We start from the raw sequence: 16,704 nt of genomic DNA, 5'->3' as shown, positions 1-16,704 counted from the left end.
GGCCATTCAGTCTGTGGCATTTGTAATTCTACATAACATTGCATAGGTTTCTTAAATTACTACTGATGAGTCATTTGTAATATGCATTTATGTGGCCTCAATAATGAGATTGAATCTGCCTACTTAAAGCCTGGAGTTGGACAGACCTATGTTTTAAAATGATGTGTGCAAAGCATATTTTGTATGCAGTACAACTTTTTAGGACTGTTCTTCAATATAAAATCTATTAGGTTACTATACATTTAATCACCTGTAGCAAAGTGTTATTTATTGGTCAGATTAAGGTTTCAAAAAGAGAATTAGATTTGTGGTCTTCCATGAGCATGCTAGAAAAAAATAGAAGACATAACAGTACATAACAGAAAACCAAAGGCACTGTAGAGCGGTGGTCTCAAATTGGTGGCAAACCTGCTGTTTCTAGATTAGAACTTCCAGCACCCTTCTACAGCCAGAAAATATGAGGGATGCTAGGAAGTCTTTTTTAGCACCGGCGCGGGTTGCCATGATAGCTTTCCCTAACCCTGTGGCTGAAAGCAAGATAAAGAGAGAAGTCTGGTGTAGTACACTGAAATATAGGTGGCAAAAGAGCTGTGCTCCATTAAAGAATTGAGATATCAAGAGGAATAGATGTATGATGTAAACAGAGTCACAACCTTTATATAGTGATTGTTGCGGAAGATAAATCTTTTCTCTGTTAATTGCACCTGCAGAAGCTCTGGCTGCATTTAAAGGACTTTGATTTGTTCCCTATGCAAAAAAAAAAAATGCCAAAGCTGGGTTTTGGCTGAAACTTTTCATCTTGTGTGTGAATGCACAATGCTACTCTTATTTACACTTCTGTGCACCTTGTTAGAAAAACAGGAAATTACATGAGGAAAGGATTTAAGCCCCTCTCCTGTGGAGAGACTCCCGATGAACTGGGCAGGGACAGCAGATCTCAATAAATGTAATCTCTTACTACTTAACAGGATCACATCCTTTCTCTTTTGAGTCTGACTGAGAAGCAGTTGTCTTTCTGTCTATATGAAAAACAAAGACACAACAATATTGCGTTAAGCCTTCGCAAGCTTTTGTTTTTTTTTCTTTAAACTTCATTTGAATGAGTGAGTAGAGTAAAAAAAAAATCTATGTCCTTCTGTTTGATATGAAAAATAAATGAAAGGCAAATATCGGCTATTACTGATCCACTGTAAAGAAAAGCGGTGCAGGTAAGGCAGGGAAGTCTAGCCCTGCACATTAACAAGCTGCTATTCCTCCATTCTTTTATTGCTACAATTTGCAACCAAGTACCTACAAATGAGATGAAACTGTGTTTGACATTGGTTTAAATTCTTTTTATTTTCTTTCCACAATTGTATCTTTTAATCATGCTTTTTACTACATTTTGTCAAGCCAATTGTAATGTTAGTGCTTGCAAGCAGAACAGCTAGTGTTAATTCACATAAAGAACAGTCCAGGTCAGCACACTTGATTTCTTGGCGAAACATACAGTTCCTTTTCAGGAAATTATAGCATTATTGACTTTGAGTGCTGCTCTGTCATCATTTCAGAGTGTTTCATTAGTACTCATTACCGTATCTGTTAAATTCATACTGCAGAATCTTTTTTTTTTTCCTGTCTCTTTCCCAGCAATGGTACAGCAGCTCCATAAAAGTCATATGTGTGTGGCTGGCTGACAGACTAGATCTTCAACTGCATGTTTATCAGCTAAAAACCATCATCAAGATTGTAAAGGTAAACCCTGCTTATTCTATGTAAAGGCACAATCATGCATAAATATTTTTTTATGAAGGGGTCACATTTTAAATCCAAATCTGTGGAAGTTTATGTTTTAATAATGTCCTTACTAACTATATTATTGACAGATAAAAAAGAATATTATAAAGTATAAAATTTTACATTTACACATAACCGTATTTGTGCGCAGACTGGGACAATGTTTCTAGTGACTGCAGGCAGAGCCCAGGAACCTGTGTTAGTAAATTATTATGTTATTTATATAGCCCTGACACATTTTTGCAACACTTTATTATAGATTATACATCATTCACATCAGCCCCTGCCCCAGTGGAGAATACAATCTAAGGTCACTATCACATTCACAAGGCCCAATTTTATCAGGAGCCAATAAACTTGCCTGTGTGTGGTTTTAGTGTGTTGGATATGGGATATGTTCTTATTTTGTTTTTGATCATCTGTCACAATGACTAAATTGCAGCAGTCCAAAGTTCATGTGCCACATCTATACATGTATCCCTCTACACAGACGCACACAACACTGTGTTTTTTCTCGCATTTTTACGTGGATGTGGTAGAAAAATACTTTCCTCCCCTCCCATTGGTTTACACCGTAAAACCATCTAGACAACCAGTGATTAAACACCCAATCTGGGAAGTGATGTGATTTATTCATTTATGTTTTTTTAATTTTTTTTTTTTGCAATTAAGAGGCAATCCTAAAATATTTCAAAGCTATTACCGTTACTTTACAACATGAAGCATTTTAACATCTAAAGCACATTTCCGTTACATTTTTTTTTTATAACTGGCAATTTTTATTGGTTTTGTTTGTTATTTTGCATTACAGCTTTAGCAGACTGCGTAATGCCATGTTCTGCGTCATCAAAACAGTTGTTAGATAATCATAAATAATAATATATATATGTATATAAATATAGAAAAAAGGAAAGGTAAATAAGAGAAATAAAAAACAATAACAAATAACAACGAGAAGCATTGTTGTAGCAGCTGGGACCTATTGTTTTCCTGGAGTAAGAGTTTCCATTACATTTTTGCTTGCATTATGCGTTACAGTGATTTGTTTCAGAATCATTTTTTCCCAAATGATGACAAGTTGATTCTCTCTTTCCAGCTGAGCTGAGCACACGTGTAATAAATACATGCATTGATGCAGCAACTGTGCCTAGGCTTTATTTCAAAAATTGATATCCCTAAACACTAAGCACATCTTTGCAAGAATAACTGGTCGAAACATTTAGAAGGACTCAACCAGTAAATGATCAGATAATTGCCTAGCATCTAAAAACACTTGATTCTACTCATCTGTATGATTTATCCTACTGAAAAAACCTTACTTTTACATTATAAGCAGAACCAAAGCTGATCATAAGGACAATATTGTGCAGTTTAAGCATCCGCCATTAAGATGTTTTTAACATTTTAAAGGTTGTAAATCAGTAGAAATGAAATAGAAAAGAAAAAAAATATGTATTCCATCTCCATAAACTGAACCTTTTGGACCTGCTTAACATTTATCCTTCACAGCTATATATAACAGTCAAAACATCCTGTAAATTATATCTGAAATCATTTTTTTGTCAGGTACCTATGATGAAGCAGTTCAGTGATTATATTGCCTGAATAACCCACAGTTCAGTATTTATGTTCTTTATCGGATAGCCATTGGTAGCTTCTCTCTGCTCATTTTGGAGCTAGCTGGTTAATCCAGTCGTGGCAGCAGATGCAGGGTTCCCCAGTTCTCACGTGTTGAATATAATCAGTGCAAGTTAGTTATACATTTGTAAGGACACTGAAAATGATTCATGAATGTGAGTACCATCTGTTGAGACTGGAAGGTTCATTTAGAAAGCACAACTGCAGTTGTGGTTGCACAAAGATGGCCACAGTCATTGCACCATTCATTAAAGGCACTTGCAACTAAAGCTGCTTTTTGCACTTCTGCATTGCTGCTCAGCGGAGCCATTTTTTCACCCCTAACCTTAGGTAAAATCGTATACATATGTGCCTACTGACACTGGGGAACCCTGGAGCAATCACCACCCTGAATTTCAGGTTTCCCTCAGAGTATTGTATCAATAGACTCACCAGACTTGCACCCAAAGAATTTCAAGTCAAGACCATATGCTGGAAATGACGCCATCCCCATTTCAAATTTAGCTGTAACTGCTCCCAGATTCACAAACAAATCCTCACACTATTGTGCTTGTTTTGATATATTGGATACAATATCAGCCAACACAAGTCTGCTTAGACACAATAGTGGTAGAAATGTGGGGGAAAATGCTGCATTGTAAGTTTAAAAAAAAAAAAAAAGTAAATTTGTGCCTGAAATTGTATTTTGCACACTGCCCTTACTTCTCCATTATGATAGCAAGTATTGGTCTTCCAACACTAGTTGACAATCTGAAATACATTGTCAAGGACATATCAGTATATACACATTAGTTATAATTCTGTGTGCTGCAAAAAAGTGTGTTATTCCTTGCAAAGAACCATGAGCATGCCTACTACTGAACTAGACTACAGAGTCAAATTATTATGCAAAAGGACTAAAGCATATTTTGGGCACTTAAACTGCAATATGTAATCTTTGTTTTGAGCGGGTTAATAGAATTCTATAATTTGGCTAACCTGTAAGAAACTGTTATCCACCATCTAATGCGTTTTTCAATTCACACAAAGTTTGACTGACATAAGCTGACTATACCAAGATGTAAACTATCTCCAGATGGTTGTTTTTAGTTTAAAGAAGGGAAAAAAAAGTGTGAAGCGGTGAGAAAAATGTTAGCCTTTGCTAAATTTCTTTAGCAATGTGTGAAAAACATGAATAGCAAAATCAAAATGTAAAAAGAGAAAAGTTTCCTGTAGATATAATGTGACTGTGATAATATTTATTTACTTGGCCAAACTGAGAGCACACCTGTGCGTTTTCTTTCTGTTGAACTAAACAACTGGCAAGATTCACATGTGATTCTAAATACAAATTTGAGATTACTGGTTTATTACTAAACGCATGTTATCTACAAACCACTCAAACTGAAAAAGATGAACTGTTTGTATATTGCCCCTTACAGGGCATAGAAGTGTACAATGTTTTCTAGTGATGGGTGAACTGAGAGCTTTTCCCTGCAAAATTTCACCAAAATGCATTCAGTCAATAGGAAGGCAGAATGCATTTTTCATTCAGTGGAGGAGAGCTTGAACCTGATGGCACAGCCTGCCATTTACTTTAATGGAAACTGCATGCTTTTCAACAAATGTAAAATTTGCACAAACAGTGCTTAAAAAGTGATATTAATCATTATTTTAGACAAATGGGTTTATGTAATAAAAGGTACTAAGTTTGCCCAGGAGCAGTAACTAACCCATAGCAACCCATCAACAAAAAGCATTTACTGCTCACCTTTTTAAAAGCAAACATCTTATCTGTTGCTATGGGCTACTGCTCCTGGGCAAACTTTGTGCCTCTTATTACATATGGGGGAAAGTCATGTTTGTCCACTTGATTGATTTCAAAGATATTTTGAGTAAATCAAGTATATTAAGATGTGTTAAAGAGGAACTTTTGGCAAAAACAGTTTTTGACTAATAGAAAGAAATGAAAATCATTTTCCAGTATACATTAATGTAATGTTTCATTCTCCAGTATTCATTCTCCTCCAGGTCTGTTACTGCTGGCTTCTGTTGCACTGAAAATATTGTATATGGAAAAGGTGCTTCGAATATCATTTATTATTATTATTCTCCTAGTTTTTTGTTGTGAAAAAAAAAGTTTTTCAGTAGACATAGGCCCTAACTGATTAGTATATTAACATTATGGAATTTTTTTTTATAACCCCAAGGGTCATTAGTGTGTTAATAAACCTTTAAATAATATTTTATTGTTTCAAATTTAAAAACAGCAACAGCCAGATAGACATTTGCACACAAGCATTCTAATCCTCTCTAATCCATATCCTCTTAATTCTTCACAGAAAACCTACAGAGATTTCAGGCTGCAAGGTGTGATGGATGGAACACTAAATAGTAAAACGTATGAGACTGTTCACCACCGTTTAACAGTAGAAGAAGCCACGGTTGCTGACTCTGATAGAGGAGGGCTTCAGGGAGTTACTATGAAAGACAGTGATGATGAAGATGATTGACATGCCATATGTATCCACCCATAAATGTTAGCAAGTTCCATCATCTAATCTCATTGTTGTTTCACTTTTCTTCGTATACAAATTTACATAACCTAGAACTGTCCAGGACTCCATGTAAATCTGAAGATGTTGGTTACAAACAACAATTATTGGCAGGTAATAGATTGTAAAAAGTGCATCAAACACTTTCCTTCTGTTTTTTAATGGGTTTGTTAAATAAATTCTGTTGAATAAAATAAATTGAACTGAGCAGGGATTGGCACTGCAGTTGTGGTACATACAAGGGATCTGTTATCTGGAAACCTTTGAAATAAGGCCTTGTCATTTCCCATAGTGTCATATTTAATCCTATAATTCCTTATTTTTGATGTATTTGCTTTTTCTCTATGATAGTTAATCTATAAAAATAACTAAAGTATACATTTTTGGTGATTTAAAAACAAAAAAATATTTTTTTTAATGTTTATATACATTAAGGCAATGTTGTGCCATATAATGGGAAACTCTCTAATTTGGGAACACCCCAAGTCCAAGCATTCTGGATAACAGATCCCATGTCTGTATTGTGCCATGGGTGTCATTAAGAACATCAAAACATTTGCATCGGGTCATTTAATGAGAAAATTCCTTTCCCATAAATAGCATGTAAAATAGGCATATTCATTGCTTGCCTTCTCTCAAGACCATGAATTTCTTGCTGAGGTTGCTGCTCTAAATATTTCTTACAGTGTAGCTTAAAGGTAGTGAACAAAGCAGCAGACCTTGTTACTCTTATACATATGACTTCTTTGGGGAATATGGAAGAATGGGAATGCTAGATTTCCATAATATATGGAAGGGGCCAGTTCTTTAAAATAGGATGTATATTTCCATTATCAGAAAGTGACCCAGTAGTAGAGAGAAAAAGCTTCAGGTTGAATCGAACTAATGCAACAGATGGTTGAAACGGTAAGATTTCTATCTGCGAGGAGTTGTTCAAGTATCAGCTACCAATCCCTTATGTATACCTGTACATTTTTTTCAAAACAGAATCTTTTTAATATAAATGTTTATGTAAATTTTTGTGTTTTAAAAAGCTTGATTTTTTACGTTTAAAATCTCTTATTAGAGAGCTCAACAGCCTATCAACAATGCCAATGCATTTGGCTGACTGTGCCATTTCATCCTAAAGTACTTTGTATTTCATTTGTTGGTGTTGGCCCCCACCCTTCCTTTTACTTTTACTCCAATATATATATTCTCCATCACCCTAACACTAGCCTGCCAAGAGAGTTCCTAACATTGTTTCTATGTATTTACAAGAAAGTTTGATATTAACCATATATTTGTCATTTAAATCATCTAATCGGAATTGTTTACTGTAATGTTGGGCACAATTTTCATGATTGTGAAAAGTATTTTAAGTTGGAAAATGTGTATCATTCATTTCTGAAGCGCTAGTATTTTCATAAAACCTACTACTATTTCAAAATAAAATGTTTGTATTTGTGCCTGAAATTTGTATTATTCACGTAATCGTTGTCACACACACTATACAAATGCATTAAAGGGGTCTTTTTGTTATTATGCTTGCGTGTAATATGTGGGTATAGTGGTATTTGTGACCTGTAACTAGTCTCTACTTTATGGGGTGAAATTCTGCATTAATCAGGTGAAAGTTAGCACAGGACTAACCAGACCAGGTGTGATTTTTATTTGCATGGATGGAAAAACATTCCCTATTTTGTCTACAGGGTAGGCAATTTCCTTTGTAGCCTTTTTGTGCAAAAAGTCTTAGGGGCAGTTGTTCAACTGCAAAGCAATACGGTCATGGGAAAATATATTTTTGTTTTTTTTTTTTCAAAACGCATTAGTTAATAGAGCTTCTCCATCAGAATCCTGCATTGAAATCCGTTTATATTTAATTTTGAAATTTCCTATGGGGCTAGCCTCATTTCCCAGGGTGCCACAACCATGTGACCTGTGTTCTGATGAATTTCAGTCACACTACTGCTGAGCTGCAAGTTGGAGTGATATCACCCCCTCCCTTCCGCCCAGCAGCCGATCAGCAGAACAATGGGAAGGTAGCAAGAAAGCAGCACCCAGTAGATATCACAATAGCACTTAATAGTAAGAAATCCAAGTCTGGCTTGGGACTCCTCCAGTTACATAGGAGTAGGAGAAACAACAGGTTACCTGAAAGCAGTTCTAATGTGTAGCGCTGGATCCTTCTGTAAGCTCAAACTCAGCACAATGCACTGAGATGGCTGCCTATACACCTATATTACAGCTAAAAAAATTAATTTGCTTGTTCAAAATATGTTTTGTGATGGTAGAGTGAATTATTTGCTATGTAAACAGTGTAATTTAGAAATAAAATGTACAGCATAAAAATCATTACAAGATCCATTTAGGTTAACTTTTAAGTATGTTTTAGAATGTATTATTCTTAACAAAATTCCTGTTTTGTCTGGGCCACACGCATCGACACAACTGCATGTTTGCCTGGGCAAATTAGACCTTAGCAACCAGATAACAGCTGAAATTAAAAGCTAAATAAGTGAAAAACCATAAAAAGAAGATGACCAACTGCAAATTGTCTTAGAATATCACTGACATCATATTAAAAGTGAATGATCCCTTTAAAGGAGATAGAAAGTAATTTTGGCATTTTACTGCCAAAAGATTTGACACATTAGTGCCACCTAGAACGCTGTATTTATTCTGCAGAAGAATAAATATAGCAGGAGAAGGGAGAGAGGAGAGAGCTGGACAGACTCCGGCCTTGGAATGAAGGATTTGTCTGAGAGAGGAAGTCAGATACCAAAGTACATGTATACACAAAAAAAGAAAATAAATCCTGTGTTTCTTTTGATAAATGACTCCGTGCAGCATTTCTGTGCTTATGGCTGTATTTACATAGACCTTTCTGACAAAACTTACTTAGTTTTTACCTTTCCTTCTCCTTTATAAGTGAATACAGATCTGTTTTGCACCAGTTCATTATAAATATATATAGTAACAGTGTAGTAGTAAGCACTTTATTCCCTTTAGCTATTAGCCTATACTAAGCATACAAACCCCAACATATAACTCACCATTTTATCGAACGTACTTATAATAAAATAATAATAACTAAAATATTTTTAACCAAACGAATTCCTTAATCCCTGCACTTGATTGTAAGAAAATTTCAGGGTAGTGGCAAGCACCACTTGCCCTCTGTAAATGAATATTAACATGTGGGCACTGTAGTTGGTGTGCTATTATGATCAGATGAAGTTTTTTTTTACTTTACATCTTTTACACAGTGTTGGCTGATTACACTGGATATTCTGCTACTATCTGCCTAATAGTTCACAATTTTAGGCATAAAATATAGACCTGCAGCACCTGCATATTTTTAATGGGGAGGCCATTTGTTGCAGATGTTGGTAAATTTGTAGAGAGAAACATACAGGGCTAATGAATCTAAAAGGTGGGAGAGGCTGATTGGGATCTTATTGGAGAGTTATATTGCTGAAGCTGAAGAAAGAGAATGGAAACAGAGAGAGTTTAGATGCATAATTTGGGGGAAGAAAGTGGCAGAGGGATATGAGAGATGGGGAAAAATGAGGATACATTTGAACCACAGGAGGATTTAGGATTAATTATGGGAGAAAGGTTGTGCAAAATAACTAACAATGGCAAAAATTGCAGAAGTAACAGAACAATTTGTATATATAAATTAAAGTAGGTGGAATAGTGCAATGAAACTCAAGGTTTGGTGCTGACATAAAAATGTATGTGGTCAATGTGAGGATATTACTGACTATTAAAAATGGCATCTAGAGAAAAAGTCAGTAGATGCAATATTTCAGTGATCATATAAATTATATATTATAGTGATCAATTAATTATTTGGTGCTTTTGCCCATTGTATTTTCACAATGTTTAAAGATGGCACCTAAATACCAAATTGCCCCTAGTTACACTGATGGTTATCTACTGTATAGCAATCATTAAAATGCAAGCACGAGCATGCTGTCCCTTATGTGTAATCCATTCCACTGTTTCTATCTCACTAGCTCTTTGTATTCTCTATCTTCCCAATATCAATATATGTAGAGGGTTCTTTACCTTAAAATCTACTTTCTCTGTGTGTGGGGTGTTCTCTGCATTATCTAATTTTTGTATTTGTTAAATTTAGTTGCTTTGGCTAAATTACCCTGGCAACAGGTTGTAAGCGAGGGCTTGAATAGAATCATAAGCAATAAAAAGAACAACAAAATCAAAGCTTATCAGTGTTTGGTTTTAAGGCAGGGATCCCCAACCTTTACTACCTGTGAGCCACATTCAAATGGAAAAAGTTTTAGAGAGCAACACAAGCACGAAAAATGTACCTGGAGGTGCCAATGAGAGCTATAATTGGCTATTTGGTAGCCTCTATGTTGACTGGAAACCTACAGAAGGTTCTGTTTGGCAATTGCACTGGGTTTTGATGCAATTAAAACTTTCCTCCTAACCAGAAATTCAAAAATAAGCGCCTGCTTTGAGGCCACTGGGAGCAACATCCAAGGGGTTGGCGAGCAACATGTTGCTCACGAGCCACTGGTTAGGGTTTTAAGAACTAGGGGCCCCCCAACCCACAGCAGCCAGGTAGTGTTCTTGCAGTCTGAAGAGAACAGGGAGGCTAATAAATCAAAAATGATACAGGAAAAAAAAAATAAAGGAAGACATTAGCAATAGTCTATCTACAACATGCTAAAAGCTTAAATATTGTAGGTAATTTATTGATCGTTTTCCCCTTTATTTATTCTACTGGTTGCAAGGTCCCTCCTGCATGTTCCAAAGTCCATAATTGTTGTTTCTTCCTGTCAGACTGACTGCGATCTGCCCTGTTAATTATACAGTGATGCAGAATATATTAAATGAATATGAATGATACGTAAAAAAAGGAAATAGCTAAAACTGTTTGGAAACTGACTCAATTACAGGATAAAAAGCCTGTACTTTCCTTCTATAATAAATCTGACCTTTTCCTTGCAGGTGAGAGGGTACAGAATAAAGCAACTTTCAGCGATCACATTAAATTCTTTGCCATTTGCTTAAAACATCCATTTGTAGTAATGTGTAGGAGCAACATGCAGCACTAGTTCATAGTGCAGTAGATTCTGCTCTCTTTTGTGTGAAACGAGTACTTACATTGTAATAATGACACTTTGCACTTTTCACTCCTCTAAACGGTTTGCCTGAGACAAATGCTCCACACATCTGTACATTCTTTGTTTTGCCTATTGGCTTTTTTTTTACATTTAACACCTCAGGAGGTGGAGAGGAAAATGCGTCTTTAAATTTAATTATGCTATGTATGGATTTTAATTAAATTACAAACATTCAAATGTATTCTTTCCTGCTGCTAAACTACGCACCACATTCTTCTATATTGGTGATGATAGTCTTTCATGCACCACATTGTTAAAATTAAAGCACATTAGTTAACTTTATTATTGCTATATAATGAAATATAGATATTGTACCTTTAGAAATAACTTTAACTCAACCTTCAATATTTAATGAATGTATACTAAAAAGTTTCTAAGAACTATATGTTCATATTTTTTTTTGTTTTTGGGTGGTGGTCCCCTTTAATATATAAAATATCAGAGTATTGTGCTCGTATGGGATCTATTATCCAGAATACTTCAAAATAAGAAAAGACTGTTTCCCAGAAAGTCTATAAAATTTTAAATTTTTCGCTATAATAATGATATATAATATATAATAATGATATATATAATAATATATAATTACGGTAAGTCATTTTGGCATTTTACTGCCAATAGATTCGCCCTATATTCGCACTATATTTATTCTGCAGAAAGCTTTATCATACCTGAGTAAAGTGCTTTCTCTGTTTGTTTAAGATTGCAGCTGCCATTTTAGCTTGGTCTCCTGTAGCTTCCTGCTGCAGCTTTAGCCGTTGGTAGCATAGATCACACATTCTGATTGAAGGGGGGGGAGGTGAATTCTTCTGAATGCTTATGGGAGGGGGGAACTGCGCAGAATCCCGCCCCTGGAATAAAGGGTTTTTATGAGAGAGGAAGTCTAATAACAAAGAACATGTTTACAAAAAAAGAGAAAAGAAATCCTATTTTTCTTGTGACAGAGGACTCAGTGCAGCTTTTCTGCTAATGTTTATGGCTGTATTTACATAGACCTTTCTGATAAAGCTTACTTAGTTTTTACCTTTCCTTCTTATCTAATGATGCAGGGGTGCCTTAAATCATTCTAAAACTATAGAGGAAGCAGACCCCCCCCCCCCCCCCCGCCCGCTTGTGAGGTGTGCTTCCTCTACAGTTAAGCTACTTTGATATTGGGTTTGAAATGTTTAAATATTGTTTTAGTCGACTTTAGGTATGGTGCTCCAGATGACAGAAAGACCCCTTATCCAGAAAACCTCAGGTCCCAAGCATTTTGGATAATATGACACAAATAAAGATGCATGCAGTGGATATCTTTAAGCAGGACTATGTTGCTGCAGTGTATAAGCAAGGACAGGAGATCTTGCTAATGCTATATCGAACAGTTGGTCACTCTTAGCTACTATAGGGGATTTACGAAGTAAAAGGCACAATGTTTGTCCAGGTGCAGTAACCAATAGCAATAAAGATGTTTGCTTTAAAACAGGTTGCCAGTATATGCTACCCTGTGATTGACTGCCAAAGAGCCCCAGGCAGATGCCACTTTCCCCATTGATTAAAGCATCACATCTCTTACCTAAAATTACCTTTGCAGTCCTTTTTATGTCTTTCATGTTTTATAGGAGGGATGTTTTTATAATAGAGAAAACCCAGTCTCCCATGATGGTGCTGCCATATGAGGAGTGCAGATTCAGATCTGTGCTTGCCACCCTAGTGACTACATTTCATTTTGGTCCAGTGATATTCCATTTTAGGAACAGTTCCCTTACAACCGAGATGAATATTAAAGAACGAAAGGGTGCTAGAAATGCAAATATCTATTAAAATAATTTTCCATTACTATTTATATGCAATAATAATGTCTTGGTAAATATGTTTCAGAGAGGGAAAGAAGTGAACATCTCAATTAATTGAACTGATAAAATGTAGCTTCACACAGACCAAGTATCTCTTTAAAGTAATTCACACATTCCCAGCTTTAAAATCAGTAGCCAGACATAACTCCATGGGGAATTTTGCAATAATTGAGCTTTTTCCCCCCATGTTCAGTGATTCCCTACCTGACAATTCTAATTAGAGGTGACTTCTACTTACTGCCACTGCTAATGGAGGAAGGACAAACCATATGCTGCATTTGACTGTGGCTTGCTTACTCTTTGAGTCTAATCCCTATAAATCACACAATGCTTAAATATAAGGAATAATTGCAAGGTGAAAAAAATTAAAGAAAATTGGAAATATTATAAAAAGCTAGATAAATTACTGACTTCAGTATGCACTTGAAACTAGTAATAATGAGACAAAGTTATAATGCTGATTTATAAGGTCTGGTAGTTGACACAGATTATGTTCATCTAGTATTATTAACATTTTAAATGCAATGCTTTATAAATGTGGCCTTATTCAGAGGCACTATAAAAGTAACTGTGCCACGAAATACATTGATTTATCACTTGGTTGAGTGTAGTGTTTTACTGTTATTTCTACAAAATGTTGTGGAATCGGACCATATGCATATGAATGTGCAGAAACCAGTTTACAGATGGCTCGACTCATATAGTTACATAGGGTTGAAAAAAGACAAGTGTCCATCAAGTTCAACCCATCCAAGTAAACCCAGCACACCTAACCCACACCTACCAATCTATACACTCACATACATAAACTATAAATACAACCACTAGTACTAACTGTAGATATTAGTATCACAATAGCCTTGGATATTCTGATTGTTCAAGAACTCATCTAGGCCCCTCTTAAAGGCATTAACAGAATCTGCCATTACCACATCACTAGGAAGGGCATTCCACAACCTCACTGCCCTCACCGTGAAAAACCACCTACGCTGCTTCAAATGGAAGCTCCATTCCTCTAATCTAAAGGGGTGACCTCTGGTGAGTTGATTGTTTTTATGGGAAAAAAGAACATCCCCCATCTGCCTATAATCCCCTCTAATGTACTTGTACAGAGTAATCATGTCCCCTCGCAAGCGCCTCTTTTCCAGAGAAAACAACCTCAACAGTCTAACCTCATAGTTTAAATCTTCCATCCCCTTTACCAGTTTAGTTGCACATATCTGCACTCTCTGCAGCCCAAAACTGCACAGCATACTCAAGGTGAGGCCTTACCAGGGACCTATAAAGGGGCAAAATTATGTTTTCATCCCTTGAGTCAATGCCCCTTTTTATACAAGACAGCACTTTATTTGCTGTAGTAGCCACAGAATGACACTGCCTGGAATTAGACAACTTGTTATCTACAAAAACACCTAGATCCTTCTCCATTAAGGATACCCCCAACACACTACCATTCAGTAGATAGTTTGCGTTTATATTATTCCTACCAAAATGCATAACTTTGCACTTATCAACATTGAACCTCATTTTCCAGTTTGCTGCCCAGTTTTCTAATTTTGTCAAATCGCTCTGCAAAGCGGCAGCATCCTGCATGGAACTTATAGTTTTGCACAATTTTGATGATGTGATTGGTGTTGTTAAAACATGGCTGGGCAGTAAATATAAGAGGCTATTTTTAGGCTATATTTTGTTTCAGAGGGACAGAGGTAATAGATTTAGAGGAGGGGTATGTCTGTTAAGCAGGATTTAAAAGCCAATATAAAGGATAAAGTGATGATACTGTCAGGACAGTTAATGGCAACCAATTTATAAACTGCATGTGCAGTAGAATGAAAAGAGTCCACTTTTTGATTCTATTGTACAAGCGCTGGCCCCAATATTGCAACAAAAGGAAAAGAAAGGAAGAGGATTGCTTGCCTGCATGTACCCAAGTCAATGGGGAAAGAAGCTGCATTAGATGCATATAAACAATATAACAAATGCTGTAAACAGAAGGTGGAAGGAAAAGATATAAAATGAGGAGCGCATTGTGGCAGAGGCTAGGCTACCCAGAAAAAAAAAAAGAAGTATATTAATAGTAAAAAGATGCATGTTGAGAGTGTGGCTCCTTATAATTTATTGTTACCATAATTCAAAAAGATACAGAAAAGGTAAATGTGCTACATTAGTTTTTTTTCTTCAGTATATATATAATTGAGAAGCCAGAGAGCCAAGACCCACCCAATAGCTGCACTGTTGGCTCAGCTCAGTCTAGTCAGTGGTTGACACAGGTACATGGTACATAAAGGGTTACTCAGAATTAATGTGAACAGGGCACCAGGGCCAGATGGAATATATCCTTGGGTACTGAGAGAGCTTAATTCAGTTTTAGCATGGCCTCTTTTTTGTATTTCCTCTCTTTATCTGTTACCTATGGAGGAAAACAGATGTCATTCCTATATTTGAAAAGGGATTTTTTTTTTTTTTAAATATAGACAATTACCGACCATTAAGTTTGACATCTATGGTGGGCAAGTAATTTAAAGGGTTCTTAAGGGATCACATTCAAAATTATGTTCTGAAGAATGGCATTATGAGCAGTAATCAGCATGGCTTTATGAAGTCTAGGTCGTGACAAATTTAATTGCTTTTTATGATGAGGTTAGATCAAAAAGCTGGACAGTGGGGATGCAGTAGATGAGATCTATTCAGATTCTGCCAAAGAGTTTGTTACAGTGTCCCACAAACGGCTTTCTAAACTAAGGTCTATTGGTCTTAGTGAAGTCATTCACCAGTGTGGTTAGTGGAGTACCGCAGGGGTCAGTCCTTGGTCCTTTGCTTTTTAACTTGTTTATTAATGACCTGGAGGTGGGCATAGAGAGTCCTGTTTCTATTTTTGCTGATGACACCAAATTGTGCAAAACTATAAGTTCCATGCAGGATGCTGCCGCTTTGCAGAGCGATTTGAAAAAATCTAGGCAGCAAACTGGAAAATGAGGTTCAATGTTGATAAGTGCAAAGTTATGCATTTTGGTAGGAATAATATAAACGCGAACTATCTACTGAATGGTAGTGTGTTGGGGGGATCCTTAATGGAGAAGGATCTAGGGGTTTTTATAGATAACAAGTTGTCTAATTCCAGACAGTGTCATTCTGTGGCTACTAAAGCTACTGTCTTGTATAAAAAAAGGGCATTGACTCAAGGGATGGGAACATAATTTTGCCCCTTTATAGGTCCCTGGTAAGGCCTCACCTTGAGTATGCAGTGCAGTTTTGGGCTCCAGTCCTTAAGAAGGATATTAATGAGCTGGAGAGAGTGCAGAGACGTGCAACTAGACTGGTTAAGGGGATGGAAGATTTAAACTATGAGGTGAGACTGTCGAGGTTGTTTTCTCTGGAAAAGAGGCGCTTGCGAGGGGACATGATTACTCTGTACAAGTACATTAGAGGGGATTATAGGCAGATGGGGGATGTTCTTTTTTCCCATAAAAACAATCAACGCACCAGAGGTCACCCCTTTAGATTAAAGGAACGGAGCTTCCATTTGAAGCAGCGTAGGTGGTTTTCACAGTGAGGGCAGTGAGGCTGTGGAATGCCCTTCCTAGTGATGTGGTAATGGCAGATTCTGTTAATGCCTTTAAGAGGGGCCTAGATGAGTTCTTGAACAATCAGAATATCCAAGGCTATTGTGATACTAATATCTACAGTTAGTATTAGTGGTTGTATATATAGTTTATGTATGTGAGTGTATAGATTGGTAGGTGTGGGTTAGGTGTGCTGGGTTTACTTGGATAGGTTGAA

General features: G+C 36.3%; 1 protein-coding gene across 8 annotated transcripts in view; it reads left to right on the top strand.

The window, feature by feature from the left end:
• cadps2 (Ca++-dependent secretion activator 2) overlaps positions 1-7,472 on the top strand; it is a 184,501-nt gene extending 177,029 nt beyond the window's left edge. For all 8 annotated transcript variants that reach the window (XM_018092294.2, XM_031898988.1, XM_031898987.1 and 5 more), the window contains 2 exons: positions 1,630-1,734; positions 5,736-7,472. In XM_018092294.2, coding sequence (XP_017947783.1) covers positions 1,630-1,734; positions 5,736-5,906 — 276 coding nt within the window. In that variant the 3' untranslated portion in view covers positions 5,907-7,472. The remainder of the gene's footprint in view (positions 1-1,629; positions 1,735-5,735) is intronic.
• Positions 7,473-16,704: the final 9,232 nt, after the last annotated feature.

This window comes from Xenopus tropicalis, chromosome 3 (assembly GCF_000004195.4).
Source record: "Xenopus tropicalis strain Nigerian chromosome 3, UCB_Xtro_10.0, whole genome shotgun sequence".
Taxonomy (NCBI): Eukaryota; Metazoa; Chordata; class Amphibia; order Anura; family Pipidae; genus Xenopus; species Xenopus tropicalis.
Note: the sequence above shows the minus strand (reverse complement) of the source record. Positions and strands in the feature narration are given on the sequence as shown.